The sequence below is a fragment of the Megascapheus bottae genome, chromosome 18 (assembly GCF_031878675.1).
Source record: "Megascapheus bottae isolate mThoBot1 chromosome 18, mThoBot2.hap1, whole genome shotgun sequence".
Lineage (NCBI taxonomy): Eukaryota > Metazoa > Chordata > Mammalia > Rodentia > Geomyidae > Megascapheus > Megascapheus bottae.
The window spans coordinates 29,143,550-29,161,180 of record NC_143526.1 but is presented as its reverse complement, the minus strand read 5'-3'; the positions used below and the strand labels follow the sequence as shown (position 1 = coordinate 29,161,180).

The following is a 17,631-nucleotide window of genomic DNA, read 5'->3' as shown; positions in this document are numbered from 1 at the left end:
CTGTGTGGTAATCTAACACTGGATCCATGCAAAGGCATTAGCTACTTGGAAAGTCACAAAACTTATGAGACTCAAGAATCACTATCTTCCTTTCTTGAATTTAATTCTTGGGGAATGTGAGAGCTCTATCCTGGAGCAAAAGCATCTCAGGGGGCAGTACCCAAGCCTGGAGTTCCAATCCCCCAACAGGCACACACACACACACACACACACACACACACACACACACACACACACACACACACACAGTATCCCCAGATTTTGCCCCACCCAAACTGAAATAAAAGAGAACCTCCCTTGAGAAGTGCAAATTATTTCATTCACTCATACTTTTCTGTAAGTAGACAGTAACCTTTCTTTTCTATCCTGGAGACCTCCTCTCCCTTGCAATCTTTTTTCCCAAACATAGCATCCAGCCATCCAGGCTGATCTGATTAGTTTCTGAGCTGTTCCTGTTCCTCCCACCCCTTGCTTGCACAAAGCAGCATCTTCCTTACAGAAAGCAAGATTCCCAGAGGCACAAATTTCTCTTTTAAGGCCACCTCAAGGGTGGCCTTAAGGGGTGGGGGGAAGAGAACAGAGGAAAGGAAGAGGGAGGAGGTAAAACAAAGGTTTTGGGGGTACAGTTTGGCAACAGTTAACAGAAATCAACTGCCCAGTTAAAGCACCTCAAGAATTCAACTACAAGTGAGTGAAGACTAATGACAGCTAAAGGCCACTTACCAAGAGTGCCACAGAGTTAAAGAACTCATACAGGGGCCGGGAGTTTGGCCTAGTGGTTAAAGTGCCTGCCTAGCATGCATGAAGACCCGGGTTCGATTCCTTGGTACCACATACATAGAAAAAAGCCGAAAGTGGTGCTGAGGCTCAAGTGGTAGAGCTCTAGCCTTGAGAAAGCCAAGGACATTGCTCAGGCCCTGAGCTCAAGCCCAGGACCGGCAAAAAAAAAAACCAAAAAAAACCCAAAAACTCATACAGCTAAAATAAAACAAGAGGTACCCAGAACCAAATTAGCCCCCCCGGAGACTCTGAAAATGTAGTCCAGAGACCAGAGGTTTGGAATAGTTGTTCATCAGACATAGACACAGACTGAAGAGAGGGAAAACCACCAGGAAGCCTGCAGAAGTCCAGGTGAAACTAACGATCATTCTTACAAAGAAACAGGCAGGATGACTGAACCCTAGAGACTGGAGAGTGCAGACATCACTGCCTTCCTTCTCCACTTTAGGTATTTACAAGAGCTCTCAGCTAGCCAGGCAACAGCATATGCAGGGCTCTGCTGCCAAGACTTTAAATCTTGGAGTACTTGGAGTAAAGTTACAAAGCACCCTCTTTGAGTTAAGCACTTTGTCTCATGTTTCATTTAAGCACCACAGCAATCCTGTGGAGAACAGTATCATTCTAGTTTCAAAAATAAGGGAAGTGGTTCTATTTGAGGAAATGAAAAAGTTCTGGACATGGAAGGTGGTGATAACTGCATAACAATGTAAATGTAATTAGTGTTCAAGAACTTGTACACATTATTAAAATGGAAAGCTTCATTTTATTGGTATTTTATCACAATGAAAAAATAAGGCTTACGGGGCAAATACTTTATATAAAGTCACAAAAGTAATCAGCATTAGAGCTGGGATTCTAGCTCAGTCTAAATCCAAGTCTTACACCATGTTTAAACTCTGGGAGGTTTGTCAGTGTAATGCACCAGGTACAGAAACCATGTTAAGATGGCACAGAAGAAAGCAATGAAGGAGGAATGAGATGGAACTGAGAGGTCTTGGGTGCCCCACTTGAGGAACACCCATGTTAGCAAATGGTTCAGGGATCAAAGAGGGTTTAGAGGGAGGAGCTCCCACCATTCATCTGGGGCCAGATGGCCTCACTTATCCTGGGTCCTTCCCACCTTCCTGCCAGTTCCCAGAGATCAAAACTCAACCTTCTCCCAAACATTCTGCAACCTGCTTCTTCAATACCTAGATCAAAGCGGAGCTTTTGTCTAAGTTGTAAAAAAGAAACCAAGAAGTGACTTAAAGCTATCTCTGCTTCCTCTATACTTGGGCAGGGGAGTGTGGGGGTGGGTGTGTGGGGAGGTATTCTTTAAAGTGGCTCCCTGAAGAACACATTTAGTTAAGGCTGGGAGGCAGCACCTCAGCTCCAAGCATACAGTAGCTCCTCTAGAAGATATGCCAAGTGAAAAACTCAGATGAGACAGGCAACAAACCACAACCAACAGAAGACAAAAACTATTTAAAAAAAAATCGATCTTCAGGCATTCAAAATTCATCAAAAATGCAAGTTTTTTGTTTTGGTAGTGGTAGCAGCAGGTATTGTGTGTGTGTGTGTTCTGGGGCTTGAACTTAGGGCCTGGGCACTGTCTCAAAGCTTTTTTTTTCTCAAGGCTAATGCTCTACCACTTGAGCCATAGTTCCACTTTGAGCTTTTTGGTGGTTAATAAGAGAGGAGTCTCACGGACTTTCCTGCCCTGGCTGGGCTTCAAATCATTATTCTCAGATCTTAGCCTACTGAGTGCCTGCAATTACAGATGTGAGCCACCAGTGTCTGATGCAAGTATTCTTTATCGCAAAATTTTCAGCTTGGAATTTGGAAATCAGTCCAAACTGAATTGGTAAAAACTATACAAATGGGAGGAAAAGACTGGGAGAGAGTGAGGGAAAGAATGACACTGTCCCAAAAGAATATGTATTCTTTACCTAACTTATGTAACTGTAACACCTCTGTACAATAAAGTTTTTGGGTTTTCTTTCTTTTTTTTTTTTTGGCCAGGCCTGGGGCTTGAACTCAGGGTCTATGCACTGTCCTTGGGCTTTCTTAAGGCTAGAACTCTACCACTTGAGCCACAGCACCACTTCCAGCTTTTTTCTATGGATGTGGTACCGATGAATCGAACTCAGGTCTCCGTGCATGCTAGGCCACACTCCTGGCCAACAATAAAGAAATTTTAAAAAATAATCAATTAGTCCAAGTCTTACATAAGCCATGTGTGGAAAACAGATCACAACAGCTAAAGTGACTTGTCTAGGCCACACTCTGAATCAATGAGTGTTAGGACACGTCCTGCCTGCAGAGTATGACTGTCTGCTAATGGTTCTTTTTGGGGTGAGGAAAACGTTCTACAATTAGATAGTGGTGATGGGTGCCTGGCACTCTGAAAAAAATTAAAAACTATTGAACCAACCCCCCACCCAAAAAATAAACAAACAAAGAAACAAAACAAGCTGGGCAAGGTGGCTCATGCCTGAAATCCTAGCTGCTCAGGAGGCTGAGATCAGAAGATCACAGTTCAAAGCCAGCCTGGGCACTAAAGTCCATGAGAGTCTTATCTCCAATTAACCACCAGAAAATCAGAAGTGGCCCTGTGCCTCAAAGGGTAGGGTAGTAGCCTAGAGCTGAAGAGCTCGGAGACAATGCCCAGGCCCAGAGTTCAAACCCCATGACTGACAAAAACAAAACAAAACAACAGGGGCTGGGAGTTTGGCCTTTTCTAGAGTCCTGTCTAACATACACAAAGATCTGGATTCGATTTTCCAGTACCACATACAAAGACCACTTTTCCAGAAGAATGAGATATGAATGCCTGCTTCTTAATTCAGACCCAGCCACATCAGGTCTACCTTGAAACCACAGGGTCACGTCAAGAAGAAAAGTCTCAGGGACTTTCTCTGATGGGAGAAGTCTTGTCCTTCAGGGTCAGGAGACAGCCAGTGTTTGTTGTCTTGACCAGACCTGATCAGTCCAGCTCTTGGAGAAGAGCCAGTAATCATGTCAAGAGACAGAGGGAAAAGTCCTTGAATTGTGTACCCACAACTTTCAAAAAAAGAGAACAAATCAAAATTCCAACCACTGTCCCTGGCCACTGAATCAGCCCAAGAATGCAGTTCTTTGGTTATATGATTTGCTTAGAAACCTATACAGCCCAAATTAGGCCTGTACACTGCATCCCCAATGGCTGTTAAAAAAATGTGGGGGCCAGGAGTTTGGCCTAGTGGTAGAATGCATGAAGACCGGGGTTCCGTTCCTCCGTACCACATATATAGAAAAAAAGCCAGAAGTGGTGCTCAAGTGGTAGAGCTCTAGCCTTGAGAAAGTCCAAGGATAGTGCTCAGGCCCTGAGTTCAAGCCCAGGACTGGGGGATAGAGGGATTGTGTATGAGGGTATGAGGATATGAGGATGTGGGGACTGTTGTGCCTTCTGTGTAATAGTTTCTCACAGTCTAACTCATGTCTGCCTGGGACTCCACACTACCTGTTATACATCCATGCCTGTATCACACTTTGCTTCCACGCCTTGTTAATGCTGCATCAAATGTGCGTTTTCTCCTTTAAGCTGGACTGTTACTGGGCACTTCACATTCTCCATCTCTTCAGGTCAGTTACTATTTCTTTCAGGATGGCAACAGAGTATGAAATTCGCAGGTAGCACAACACATTGAGATTTTTGATAAAATCCCTAGCTTGTCTGTACACAGAACCAATGCTCCCCTAGTAAGTCCTGAGAGAAACAAGAAGCAAAAAAAGGCCTAACAAAAATGCAATCCAGATTGCAAACTTGGGGCTGTGACTCACCTCACTTAGCTTCGAATCAGGCTTCATCTTTAACATTCTTTCCTATCCCCACCTCTCATATCTTAGCTGAGTGACCCTCAAGAACACTAAGCTCTCCACATTTGCCATTTCGCCTCCACATTTGCCATTTTCTTTGCAAGACATTCTTGTCCACCAAGTTTCAATTCATACCACTTTCCATGAGACATCTTCACCCTTTGATGCCAAGTGGTTATATGACCTAGTTATTGCCAATCACATCACCTCACCTTGCTGTCTTCACAGCACTTAGCCCTATCTGACATTATTTTATTCACACACTGTCTATCTTCTCAAACAAGGAAAGTTCTACAAGGGTGGGACCTTGACTCCCCAAGTCACAATAACACTCCTCATGACTGGCACAGCGTAGGCATTCAAATATTTGCTGATTAAGTAAATGTGTACCAGAAATATGTATTGTTAACTTATAAACTCTTAAAAATCTCTGAACAGGTCCAGAATTTCCCTGTGAAATGCTACAAATGCCATTTTATTGGGCCTTTTCCTATGGTAACAGAGGGTGTAATTTCCTGTTCTTTCACCACCTTTGTTCTGAAAATGCTCAAGGAAAAGCAGAGTTTCAACATCTTACTATTGGGAAAACAAGTTAAGGCTCCGATTTTTTTTTTTTTTTTTTTTTTTTGGAGTTGGAGGGAGAATGAGCTTTAAATCCAGGACCTTATGCAGGCAAGGCAAGTGTTTCACCAGTAAGCTACATCCCAAACCCAGGCCATGAGATCTTCTACCTGACTTCTGAAGTCAGGAATCCTTCATTAAGCCAAAGGAAAAAAAAAGCAAAACATATCAATCAGCTAACAGAAGGAAAGCTTTTATCAGCCAATAATCAACCTGTTTGGAGCAGAACAACACTAGAGCTTAAGCAAGAATAATATACTTCAACAGTCATATGTCACATCCTTTCCTCATTTAAGAAATGAGAAATGAGGTTGCAATTATCTGCTGAGGAAGCAACCTACAGGAATACCTGGGAAATTACTCTGGATTAAATTAATTTTACGTAGTATTTACATTCTAATTCTGGTCTCGACAAACAGAATGTGAACTGAGCGTCTTAAAAATAATGATAAAGAAAGGCCACTCCTTAAAGATTTCTTTCCAGGGTTCCCTAACAGAAGCCAACTCTCCTACCCCCACCTTCACCCACACTCCGACTTCGTCGTAGACTGCCTTCATCCCTAAGAAGTGGTGTGGCTCTGTAGGGGACCAGAAACCAGCCAGGTGGACTAGAAGTGTTTTTCAAGACGCTAATTTATGGGCCACCTCCATCATGACCACTTATAAATGTGACCATGCTTATAAATGTGCAGATTCCTGTCCAGTCCTACTAGATTAGAGTCTTCGGGAAAAAGACTCAGATCTTTTCGAGATGCACAGTAAAGTTTGAGAACTACTGAGATAAAAGGCTCCCAGGAGAGAGGCAGTGAGTTGGCGGAGGCAACTCACTGGCAGGGTTGGGGGAGGGTCTGGGGACGGTGACCTGGGGTGAGGTGGGCAGGGCACCTCCTGGGGTGGCGGCAGCGGAGGGTGGGGTGAGGCCAAGGCTGGGGAAAGGCGCTGGCGGCAGGCGGGATCTCCCCGGTGGACTGGATTATCACAGCGGCAGGTGGGGAGAGCAGGGCGGGACTTGAATGGGAGGAGAGTGGATGGAAATAACCGGGGTTCCGCCGAGGGGTCAGGAGTGGGAGGTGAAATTTGGGCAGTGGAGGTGACAGGGGGCGGGGACCAAAGTAAGACTGGGAACCGGCGGAGGCAGTGGCCCGGATCCTCCTCCGACACGGCGCCTCCCCGAAAGCTCAGGGCCCTGACCGGCGTGAGAGCGAGGCCGGGGAAGGGGGCTCGCGAGAAGCAAGGCCTGTCAGGGGCAACCTGGCCAGGGCGCCCGGAGGCGGCGCGGGATCAGGCTCGGGGCGCCGGAAAGCCCTGGGACCCCCAGGGGAGCCCTGAGCTAGCTCCAGCTCCCGGAGTCTCCTTCACTCACCATCGCCGCCGCCATCTTGGATCCACGTGTCGCCGCGATGACGTCAGCGGAAGTGGTGCTTCCCTGATTACGGACCTGCACTCGGCGACGGGGGTCGCTCAGCTCCGGCAGTGGGTGGGTCCTTGCATCGCAGTACCCGGAGAGCCGAAGAAGATTTAATTCCTGCTGGATCGCCTGGTCCTGGTAGTCAGATCTCTGGTGAGGTGGAGGGATAGAGAGAGCACGGCGAGGCTAATGGAGCCATATCAGCTCCTGGCAGGATTGCTCCTCCCCCTACTCACGCTGCATTGTGGGTAATGGAGGCGTGGCGCTGGTCACCATCTTTACTATGGGCAGGCAGACCCGTTGCTGGGGTGACTTAAGACCTTGCTAGTGGAGGGAGGCGTTGGTAATTGGGCTCTAATAGACGACAGTTCCTATGAAAGTAGGAACATGTCTTTTACTCTAACCTGCTTCGTTGTCGACAGTAAAATGGGGGATTCTGGCTAACGATGAAAATTCAGTGACATGATCTTACCTAGAATGTTTCCAATAAATGTCATGTAGGCACAATTTACACTAGGGTGGGTGCCCCAAGCATAATGCCAATTTCTAGATGAAGGATTCTAAGACTAATGACATGAAGACTCCAAAATTCATTTTGAGGTCAGCGTATATCACTGTAAAACTAGATACTGAGCCAGTGCTGTTGGCTTAGATTTTTTTCAGAAGGTTGTTAAAAAAAAAAATATATATATATATATATATATATATAAATGGTGTTGCACACTGGTGACTCACTCCTGTAATCCTAGCTACTCAGGAGGCTGATATCTGAGGATTGCAGTTCTAAGCCAGCCTGAGCAGGAAAGTCCCTGAGACTGTTATTTCCAATTAATCACAGAAAAAGCTGCAAGTGGCATGGTGGCTCAAATGAGAGAGTGCTAGCCTTGAACAAAAGGGACCCAGGAACAGTACCCAGGCCCTAAGTTCAAGCCCCATAACTGGCAAACAAAAAGAATATTGATAGGTAAAAATAATAATACTAACTAAGCATTTGCTATATGCTGTAACATTTAGAATTATAATAAAACAGCAAGTTTTTTACTTTTGATCTGGCATTGGTGGCTCATATCATAATACTAGGTATGTTAAAAGTGAAGGTATTGAGACTTCACCTAAAGCACAAATGAAAGCAGAAGGGGCCAAGGTTGTGGCTGAAGTAGTAAAACCTTTTTTTTTTTTTTTTTTTACAGCATACACAGACCCTATAATGGTCAAACAGAAATTCGTAGTAATCTATTTCTACCTCTTGTTAGGGAACAGAGGAACTATGATCTTCACTGTGAGCACCTCTGTGGTGAGTTTTCTATGAAGATGATTACCAACATGCCTTCTTACCTTGCAAGGGCATACTGTTCATACTGGCAAAAGGTAGGCCATTCTCCTCCTGTTTAGTTTGGCTGGCCAAATCACTTGCTTTGGCCAATAGAATACAGTATGAGGAATTGCCTGTTCTGGGTATAAGCCTTAATGAGGCTTGGCAGCTTCTGTTTTCATCCTCTTGGGTATAAAGAAGTCTGGCTAATCTGCCGGAGAACCACATGGAGAGACAGGCTCAGATTCCTCAAGAACCTGCACTGGAACACTACTCATATGAAAAAAATTATCTTGAATAGCCCAACTTAAGCTGAGCCATTTACTAATTATCATCATGTAAATAACCTTATCAACTCCCATGATAAACACTGTCCAGATGATTCTAGATTTTTTTTTTTGTGCAGTAATAGATCATTGAAAAACACACATCAACTCCTGTGACCCATATGTGCATTTATCCCTGGATCAGACACTGTTCATAACGGGGAGGAAGCTTGAGAGGCAGGAGAACTTGCCAGAGTCTCAGAGCTTGAACTCATAACCATGAAACAACCTGTATGTTTTCAGTCCAGAGCTCAGGGCTTGAGCACTGTCATTGGATTTTCTCGAGCCCCACCACTTGAGCCACAGCACCACTTCTGGCTTTTTCTATGTACGTGGTGCTGAGGAATTGAACCCCAGTCTTTGTGCATGTGAAGAAAGCACGCTACCACTAGGCCAAACTCCCAGCCCCACAACCTGTATGGTTCTTACTACTTCAAGCTGACTGAGATGAACTGGTAAGAAACAAAGTTCCACAAATAACCTCAACTTCTAGGCTGAAGCAAACCCTACTAACCTTGGATGAGTTTTTTCCTTTATGAATTATTCTTTTGGTGTTATTTCTATTCTGTTCTCATCTGTTTTTTTTTTTTTTTCTGTGACCAGAGAAATAGATGATTCAGTTTGGCTGATAATCATAAGAGGGCGGGAATTAACTTGATGTGTCCAAGCAACAATTGTCTCTCACTCCTAAGATCATGGGTGGTCAATTATTCCTATAACTCCATGTAGCAAAACAAACTTCAAATGCAAAGGTTAATAAGAATAAGAAGCATTTATTTCTCATTCATATGTCCACATACAATGTGTTCATCTGGGTATAGAGCTAACCAACAGGCTGGGGCCAGATCTTCCCGGGGCCAAGTCCTCTATAAGGCAAAAGACTAAATGAGGGAAAAGCCAGTCACAAAATATTGCATCTACTAACATCCCATTGCCCTAAGCAAGTCTCTCAGCTCAGTTCAACGTCAGTAGTGTAGGCCTGGTTACCCTCCTGTGCACTTCTGAGCAGTAATTCAATAGACTCCAAATTATGAAGGCAAATTTCCACTACAAGACCTTGGGCTTTACTTTCAGATAAATTCAGACTTTACTGAATTCAGAGTAAATTCAGAAACTTACTTTCAGACAATTCCTAAGCCCAAAAGCAAGTGAATATTTACTAAGGAAGTTGTGATCTTATACATACATATAATACATTTTATATTTTATATGTAGTTATATATTATATGTAAATTCTTTTTTTTCTTTTTGGATGGTTGTGGGGTTTGAATTCAGGGTCTGAGTGCTATCCCTGAGTTCCTTTTGCTCAAGGCAAGCACTCTTACCAATTGAGCGCTAGCACCATTTTCAACTTTTTCTGTAATTAATTGGCGATAAGAGTCTCACAGACTTTCCTGCCTGTGCTGGCTTTGAACTGCAATCCTCAGATTTCATTCTCCTGATTAGCTAGAATTACAAGCATCAGCCACCAGCAACCCTCTATAAATACAGTTTTATATATCTTATATACATAATTATATATATTATATATCATTGCATTTGTGTGTGCTTGTATTTTGGACTTCACCCATACTTTCTGGCTCAGAACTTCCTAAGGCAGAGCAGAAGGAGGGCCTTACCCTTTTTTCTTTTTCTTTTCTTTTTTTTTTTTTTTTTTTGCCAGTCCTAGGGCTTGAACTCAGGGCCTGGGCACTGTCCTTGAGCTTCTTTTTTTTGCTCTGGGATAGCACTCTACTACTTGGACTCAGGACCTGGAGCTCTGTCCCTAAGTTTCTTTTTTTTTTTTTTTTTTTTTTTTGCGCTCAGGGTTAGCACTCTACCACTTGAGCCCTGAGTTCTGTGAGCTGCTTGAGTATCAAGGGGAAGATTGTAAGAATCCTACCTTCTGGCCAGTTGGTCAAAAACACAATCTCAGCTTGTTATTTGTATCTTAAGTGTTGTGTGTGTGTGTGTGTGTGTGTGTGTGTGTGTGTGTGTGTGTGTGTGGTCAGTCTCTGGGTCTGTACCTTCCACCTATGAGATCTCACGCTATTTCTAGGTAGAACTTGCCAGGATTCAATTGGCTCAAAGGAAATCCAACTAGTGACCTGGCTACAAAGCCGCTTCCTGATTGGAAGAAAGTGCCACGCCTTATCAGGGTTGTTGAAATCTCCTGTTTTGATAGTGCTGTGAAAACAGGAAGAATGGACACTGTTGCCCCACTTGCCCCCCACATTAAATTTAAATGTGCTAGTCTCAATTTCTGCTGCTCTGAAGCTTTGTTCTACCATTAGGCCAGGAGTGTGGCCTAATGGTAGAGTGCTTGCCTAGCATGCACGAAGCCTTAGGTTCAATTCTTTGATACCACATATACAGAAAAAGCTGGAAGTGGTACTGTAGCTCAAGTGTTAGAGAACTTGGTCTTGATAAAGCTCAAGGACAGTACTCTGGTCCTGAGTTCAAGCCCCAGAACTGGCAAAAAAAAAAAACAAACTTATTTAGTTTTTTTGGTGGTACTGAGATTTGAACTAGCATAGTGACAGATTAAAGATTGAAATTAAAGTGGAGCCTTAGGGTCATAGGAGATGTGGCGAGGGACATAGAGTTTGGAACGATGAGCAAAAGAACCATGAGTTAAAGACCGTGGAGCTGGGCACGTGGTTCACACCTGTAATCCTAGCTACTTAGGAGGCTGAGATCTGATGAGTGCGGTTCAAAGCCAACCCGGGCACTAAAGACCGAGAGACTCTTATATCCAATTAACCACTAGAAGACTGGAAGTGGCACTGTGACTCAAGGGGTAGGGCAGTTGTCTTGAGCTGAAGAGCTCAGGGACAACACCCAGGTCCAGGAGTAGGATGGTAGCTTTGAGCTGAAGAGCTCAGGGACAGTGCTCAGGCCCAGAGTTTAAGTCCCACAACCCTCCCGCCCCCAGTCCCTATCCCCACAGAGACTGTGGGCAGCATCTAGAAGCCAGAAAAAGTGAAGTAGCAAATTATCTTCTAGAGCCTCCATTTCAGGCTTCAAACTTCCACAGCTTTAAGAGAATTACTGTGTTGTTTTAAGCTACCACACTTGGAATAACTTGTGATAGTCCTCATGGGAAACCAACACAGCCTGCCATTATTTAGGACACTCAGAAAACTCTGAGCCTTGAATCTTGCTTTTCTTTGCACTTCTCCAGGAACACCCTTCCCCTTTTTTGATTTGTCATATAGCAAGAAATTTGGAACTGGAAGGACAGGGAAGCTGACCTTTTGGTAAAGCCTTTGGTGTTCATATTATTTATTTAAATACTTATTTTCATTATTTTTAAATTTTTACATCTAAGCTACCATTGTAAGTGGACTTCAACCAGGCAACAGAAACATCAATTTGGGGTCTCTTCAGATTGCAGATTACTAGAGTCAAAAAGAGATTGTCCTGTCTAACCCACCCACATGACAAATGAGGAAGATGCGGCTGGAGTGAAGGGGGAGTGAGGAGAGGGAGGGGTGAAGGGACTGTCAGTGCTGGAGCCACCTTAGAGACAGCACGTGGGCCCAGGCCCCGCCCTGCCATCAGGGCTGCTGTTGGTATTGGCTCTCGGTGGCTGTGTAGAAGTCGTCCAGCACACTCTGGATATACTCAAAAGTGGGCCTCTCTTCTGGGCGGTTCTTCCAGCAGCGTGTCATGATGTTGTAGAGCTCCACTGGACAGTGCTCTGGTCGAGGCATCCGATAGCCGTGCTCCAGGGCCCGAATCACCTCCGGGTTTGACATCCCTAAGAAGGAGCCATGTAATTAAGAAAGGAAGAGAGGGTTTTAGGGGGTGCAGTGGCATAACCATGGAGCATCTGCCTAACAAGTGCAGGTCTCTTTAAGTTCAAACCCTAGTACTGGCAAAAAAAAGTTTAAAAAAATGGAGGAGGAAAACAAGAAGAAAAGAAGAAGAAAGGAGGATTGGGAAATAGGAACACAGAGTGTATAGAAACTGGCTTTCCTCCAACAGCCATCAGTCCTCTCCCCCCATAAGTACCAGGCAACACCTTTCCCAGCCCATTTGCTGCCAGGACCTGGACCCGATCTCCAGGTTTGGCCAAGGAGCTGGGGAGTCTGCTGAGAGGGTTGCTTTTCCTCCTTGGTTACAATGGAGGCTCAGACAGTGAGATGATGCAGTTCTTGGAGCCTCAGCAGCCATCTGACCACATGGGGAAGATGAGCACAAAGAAACTAGCCCAACAGCGCCAGAATCCTTGAGATGAGGAATATTATTGTTTCTGCTGCTGTCTGTTATTTTTGTTACTTGGAGCTTTATGCAGTCAGGTGGAGGCCAGTGAATACGTTACCTGGTTTTGACTAGTGTATTCACAGAACAGGTAGCCAGACTCAAGGTCACCCTGTGAGGAAGGACCTTTTCTTGTTTGTTTATTTTAGTTATCTCTAAGAATTAAGTGCTTATGATCTCTGATTTTATCAGTTTTGAAATCCAAACTTAGTTATATGAGTACTCCTAAATACGTTTATGTTTATATAAAACCTCAGGTTTAAAAAGGCTGATGTGATGCTGTATGCTGTACTCTCAGCACTTAGAAGGAATAGATACAGAACAAGACCTTGCCTCAAAAAAAAAAAAGTTACATGTGAACAACACCTGGTTCATGGAGAAGAGTCTGCAGGAGAGAGAAGGGAGGAACAGCAAGACATGTCAGGTGCTGTTACAATCTGGATGTGGACAGAGGCTGGGTTAAAAATAGGCAGACTTGGGATATGTGTTGGAATCAGAAAGCCAGAAGCTTGTGATTGCTTGGCTGTGGGGAGGGATGGGAAAGAAGGAAGGTCCAAGGAAGACTGGGGAAATGGATGGTGGGACATCTAATAGAGGGTAATAGAATGGGGAAGGTAACGGAAGTGTAGGGGAACACCAAGATCTGTTTCATGGACACATTAAAAAGATAGATCATGACCAGGCTGGGTTCTTAGAACAGCTCTTAGTGATGTTGATGCCCCTTTCCCTACCTGGGTAAGGGATCCGGCCAAAGGTGACGATCTCCATCAGCAGGATACCAAAGGACCACACATCTGACTTGATGGTGAATGAGCCAAAGTTGATGGCTTCAGGTGCCGTCCACTTGATGGGAAACTTGGCCCCTGCAGGGTTGCACACAGCAGAATCAGGAGGTGTCTGGGGAGCAGCAAGGACTGAACCTCTGCACAGGTAGGGGAGCAGGGCAGGGGCCACAGCAGCCAGCAGCTGCCCCCTGCAAAACAGCAATGCCCCTGCCATGTGGCTGCTTTGTGGAACCTGAGGACAGATGGTAAAAGCCTGAGGAGTGGGCAAGGAATGTGGCAAGGGAAGGTTCCCTCTTTAGGGGACCACCGCACTGACAGCTCACATCTCAGCCAACTATAACTTAGAAGTGAGTAGTCTTGGGGCTGAGAGTTTGGCCTAGTGGTAGAGTGCTTACCTAGTATGCACAAACACCCAGGTTTGATTCATCAATACCACATATATAGAAAAAGCCAAAAGTAGTACTGTGGCTCAAGTGCTAGAGCGTTAGCCTTGAGAAAGCCCAAGGACAGTGCTCAGGCCCTGAGTTCAAGCCCCAGTACTGACTGACAAAAAAAGATTAAAATCTAAAAAATAAAAAAGAAGGCGATAGTCTTAGAGGTCTAGGAGGACTTTAGGGAGCCACACATCCAGGTCACAGCTAACACCCGGGCAGTGGAGACAGGGAAGCTATGGACTCTGAGGTTTGCCCCAGGCTCTCTGGAGTCTTCCCCCTCTTCCCTTTCCTCCACCTGCCAGTGTTTGTATAAATTACATTATAACTGATGAACACAGTTTGTAAGATACACAGGGCTCCTGGACAGGATTAGCTCCTAGACTATGGTAAGTCAAAAATATGATGAGTCAAAGTACATTGAATACAGCTAACCTGCTAAACACACTAGCAGAAGCACATAAAACACAAGAGGGAGAGCGTCTCAGTTATTTGCCCTCTAACTGGGAACTGAGGCTCATCATAGTATCCAGTGGCTGATCAGGAAACTGGAACAGCAATCAAAACTCAAAATGGCAGACAAATTTCTTTCCTTTTCTTTTCTTTTCTTTTTTTTTTTTTTGTGGGTCATGGGGCTTGAACTCAGCCTGGGCGCTATCCCTGAGCTGTTCAGGTCAAGGCTACCACCCTACACCTGGGCCTGGACGCTGTCCCTGAGCTCTTAAACTGAAGGCTACTGCGCTACTCCTTGAGCCGTAGCCCCACTTCCCTGTTTTGTAGAGGTTAATTGGAGATAAGAGTCTCATGTTCTTTAGTGCCTGCGCTGGCTTTGAACCTCAATCCTCAGATCTCAGCCTCCTGAGTAGCTAGGATTACAGGCATGAGCCACTGTGCCCTGTCTGGCAGTCACTTCCCATTTTCTAGTGGTTAATTAGAGATAAGAGCCTTGGTTCTTTAGTGTATGGGCTGGCTTTGAACCGAGACTCTCAGATCTCAGCCTCCTGAGTAGCTAGGATTATAGGCATGAGCCACCTATCCTGGCACTACTTATTTTCTTTGCTTAGGAATTACACATTTTACTTTTGTCTTTTTTTTTTTTTTTTTTTGGCCAGTCCAAGTTCTTAAACTCAGGGCCTGGGCACTGTCCTTAGACACTTTATTTATTTATTTATCTATTTATTTATCTATTTATTTTTGCCAGTCCTGGGGCTTGAAATCAGGACCTGAGCACTGTCCATGGACATTTTTGCTCAAGGCTAGCACTCTGTCACTTCAGCCACAGCGCCACTTCTGGCTTTTCCTGTGTATGTGGTACCGAGGAATTGAACCCAGGGCTTTGTGCATGCAAGGCAAGCTCTCTACCACTAGGCTACCACCCTGTTTTTTGTCTTTTTGAATTTAAACTTTTTTATTAAGTCATGACAGGTATAAAGCATACAACTCTTTAAGGTACCAGTAGACTCAGTTCGTGTGTGTATATGTGTATGTTTGTGTGTACATGCATGTGTGTGCACACATGTATGTGTGTGCATGTGTGTTGGTCCTAGGGCTTGAACTCAAGACCTGGGTACTGTCCCAGCTTCTTCACTTATGGCTGGCACTCTACTACTTGAGCCACTGCTCCACTTCTGGCTTTTTGGTGATTACTTAGAGATAGAGTCTCAGAGTTTCCGCCTGGGCTGAACCATGATCCTCAGATCTTAGCTTCCTGAGTAGCTAGGATTACAGGCTTGCGCCACCTGGGAATATATGAACATGCCCTTGTAATCTCCTTCCAATCCTGAAGAATTGATTCAGTATTTCAGAAGGTCCCTTCCCCCCCTGCCCTTCTCCCTCCCCACCCTGCCTCTCTCTATCAATACCTCACTGCTCCAGCCTGTTTTCACCTCTGTGGACAGAAATGAAATTTGCATTTTTTCCTCTCAACAGCCTCTAGTGCATAGATTATAAAATCCACTAATTTAAAGTGCCATTTAGCAGCTTTTTGTAATGTTCACAAAGTTGTGAATTTTAGGACATTTTGTGTCACACCTCCAAAACACCTCAGAGCACCCGCTTCCTTTCTCCTCAGCTTCTGCCCCAGCCCCGCACAGCCACTGATTCATGTCCGGCAAACACTGGGAAATGTACAGCCTGGGTTTTCACATAACATGACATTATCAGAGCTCACATATATTCTAGCAGCTTTCCATATGTCATTTGACTTTATGACCGTGTAAGTTTCCATTGTATGGAGAGTCCACATGGCTTATCTGTTCATCCATTGGTGGACATTAATTAAAGCTGTTTTCATTTTTTACTGTTAGGACTAATGATGCTATGGAATGTCTATATATGAGTTTTGGCTGCATTTGTGTGTCATTGTCAATGGAATCAATAGATGTCTATTTGTTGGTTTTTGGTTGGTTATGGGGCTTGAATTTGGTGCCTGGGCACTGTCCCTGAGCTCTTTTGCTCAAGGCTAGCACTCTACCCCTTTGAACCACAGTGCCACTTCTGGTTTTCTGGTAGTCTTAGGGACATTCCTTCCTGGGCTGACTTTGAACTTCAAAGATCTTCCTCAGATCTCAGCCTCCTGAGTAGCTAGGATTATCCCAGCTTTCTACTGTGGTTTTTTTTTTTTCTACACTGACTTATTACATTTTGATATTAGGTCTTGCAAGTGGTACTAGTGTGTTCTTGTCATTTTTGTATTCTGAGTAAACCACAATTTGGGTACACTGTCAGGGACAGTTTTTCTTTTGGGAGGGAGGGGGGTTGGTCATGGGGCTTGAACTCTGGGCCTGGGGGCTGTCCCTGAGCTTTTTTGAGCTTTTCAGTTCAAGGCTACCACCCTACTCCTGGGCCTGGGCGTTGCCGCTGAGCTCTTCAGCTCAAGGCTACTGACCTACCCCTTCCTGTTTTCTCAGCCCCACTTCCTGTTTTCTAGAGGTTAATTGGAGATAAGAGTCTATTGGTCTTTAGTGTCCAGGCTGACTTTGAACCTTGATCATCAGATCTCAGCCTCCTGAGTAGCTAAGGTTACAGGCATGAGCCACTGCACCTGGCTCAGGGACAGTTTTTACCTACTATGCCCAAAGTTGTTCTTATCCTTCATGTCATCGTGAACTTTTCTGTCTAAAATGGATCTTCACATCAGAAACCGCTCTGTAGTTTCTCTCTTGAAGTCCCCATGAGACACAGGTCCAAGAAATTCTGCATAAGAACCCACCTACTGAGCTTAGTAATGCAGAGGCCACACTGGGATGGGTCTCTGCCTTTTCCAGGCACCCACTCTCAGCACACAAATCCCATACAACTAGGCATGTGGGCGACATTCCTTACCTTCCCGAGCCGTGTACTCATTGTCCTCAATGACCCGGGCCAGGCCGAAGTCGGCGATCTTGCACACCAGCATCGCAGAGACCAGGATGTTGGCAGCTCGAAGGTCTCGGTGAATGTAGTTCCTGTGCTCGATGAAGGCCATGCCTTCTGCAATCTGCACCCAAACAGATGCCCTCATTCTCACCCCTGCCCACCCCAGGAGATTACTACCCAGAAGCAGAGGGGCCTTGAGCAAGTGCAACTGAAAAACATTGACACAGCTTCCTTTTGTTGTTGTTGTTCAAAAGGCCCTAGGATTAAGCTGGCATTTCTCTACCTATCCAGGCTGTTGGGAGGTTGGAGAGGGGGTTCCACAAGGCCTGTTTCAGTTTGGGGATTTCTCTAGAGTTCCAAAACTCAGAGAACACTGAAATATCCTCAAGGAAAAAGGCAGCTGATTATGCAGTACACACTCTCTCTCTCTCTCTCTCTCTCTCTCTCTCTCTCTCTCTCTCTCTCTCTCTCTCTCTCTCCCTCTCTCTCTCTCTCCCTCCCTCCCTCCCTCCCTCCTTCCATCCCTCCT

General features: G+C 45.0%; 2 protein-coding genes across 5 annotated transcripts in view; both read right to left on the bottom strand.

Moving 5' to 3' along the window:
• The window catches only part of Tm9sf4 (transmembrane 9 superfamily member 4), a 46,715-nt gene extending 39,903 nt beyond the window's left edge, over nt 1-6,812 (bottom strand). The window contains exon 1 of one of the 2 annotated variants that reach the window (XM_090352156.1): nt 6,602-6,812. In XM_090352156.1, the coding sequence (XP_090208282.1) occupies nt 6,602-6,616 (15 nt within the window). In that variant the 5' untranslated portion in view covers nt 6,617-6,812. The remainder of the gene's footprint in view (nt 1-6,601) is intronic. The other variant, XM_090352155.1, reaches the window with a different exon arrangement.
• A 4,681-nt stretch (nt 6,813-11,493) lies between these two features.
• Nucleotides 11,494-17,631, bottom strand: part of Hck (HCK proto-oncogene, Src family tyrosine kinase) — a 32,476-nt gene continuing 26,338 nt past the window's right edge. For all 3 annotated transcript variants that reach the window (XM_090352154.1, XM_090352153.1, XM_090352152.1), the window contains 3 exons: nt 17,070-17,223; nt 13,261-13,392; nt 11,494-12,026 (listed from right to left, as the gene is read on the bottom strand). In XM_090352154.1, coding sequence (XP_090208280.1) covers nt 11,824-12,026; nt 13,261-13,392; nt 17,070-17,223 — 489 coding nt within the window. In that variant the 3' untranslated portion in view covers nt 11,494-11,823. The remainder of the gene's footprint in view (nt 12,027-13,260; nt 13,393-17,069; nt 17,224-17,631) is intronic.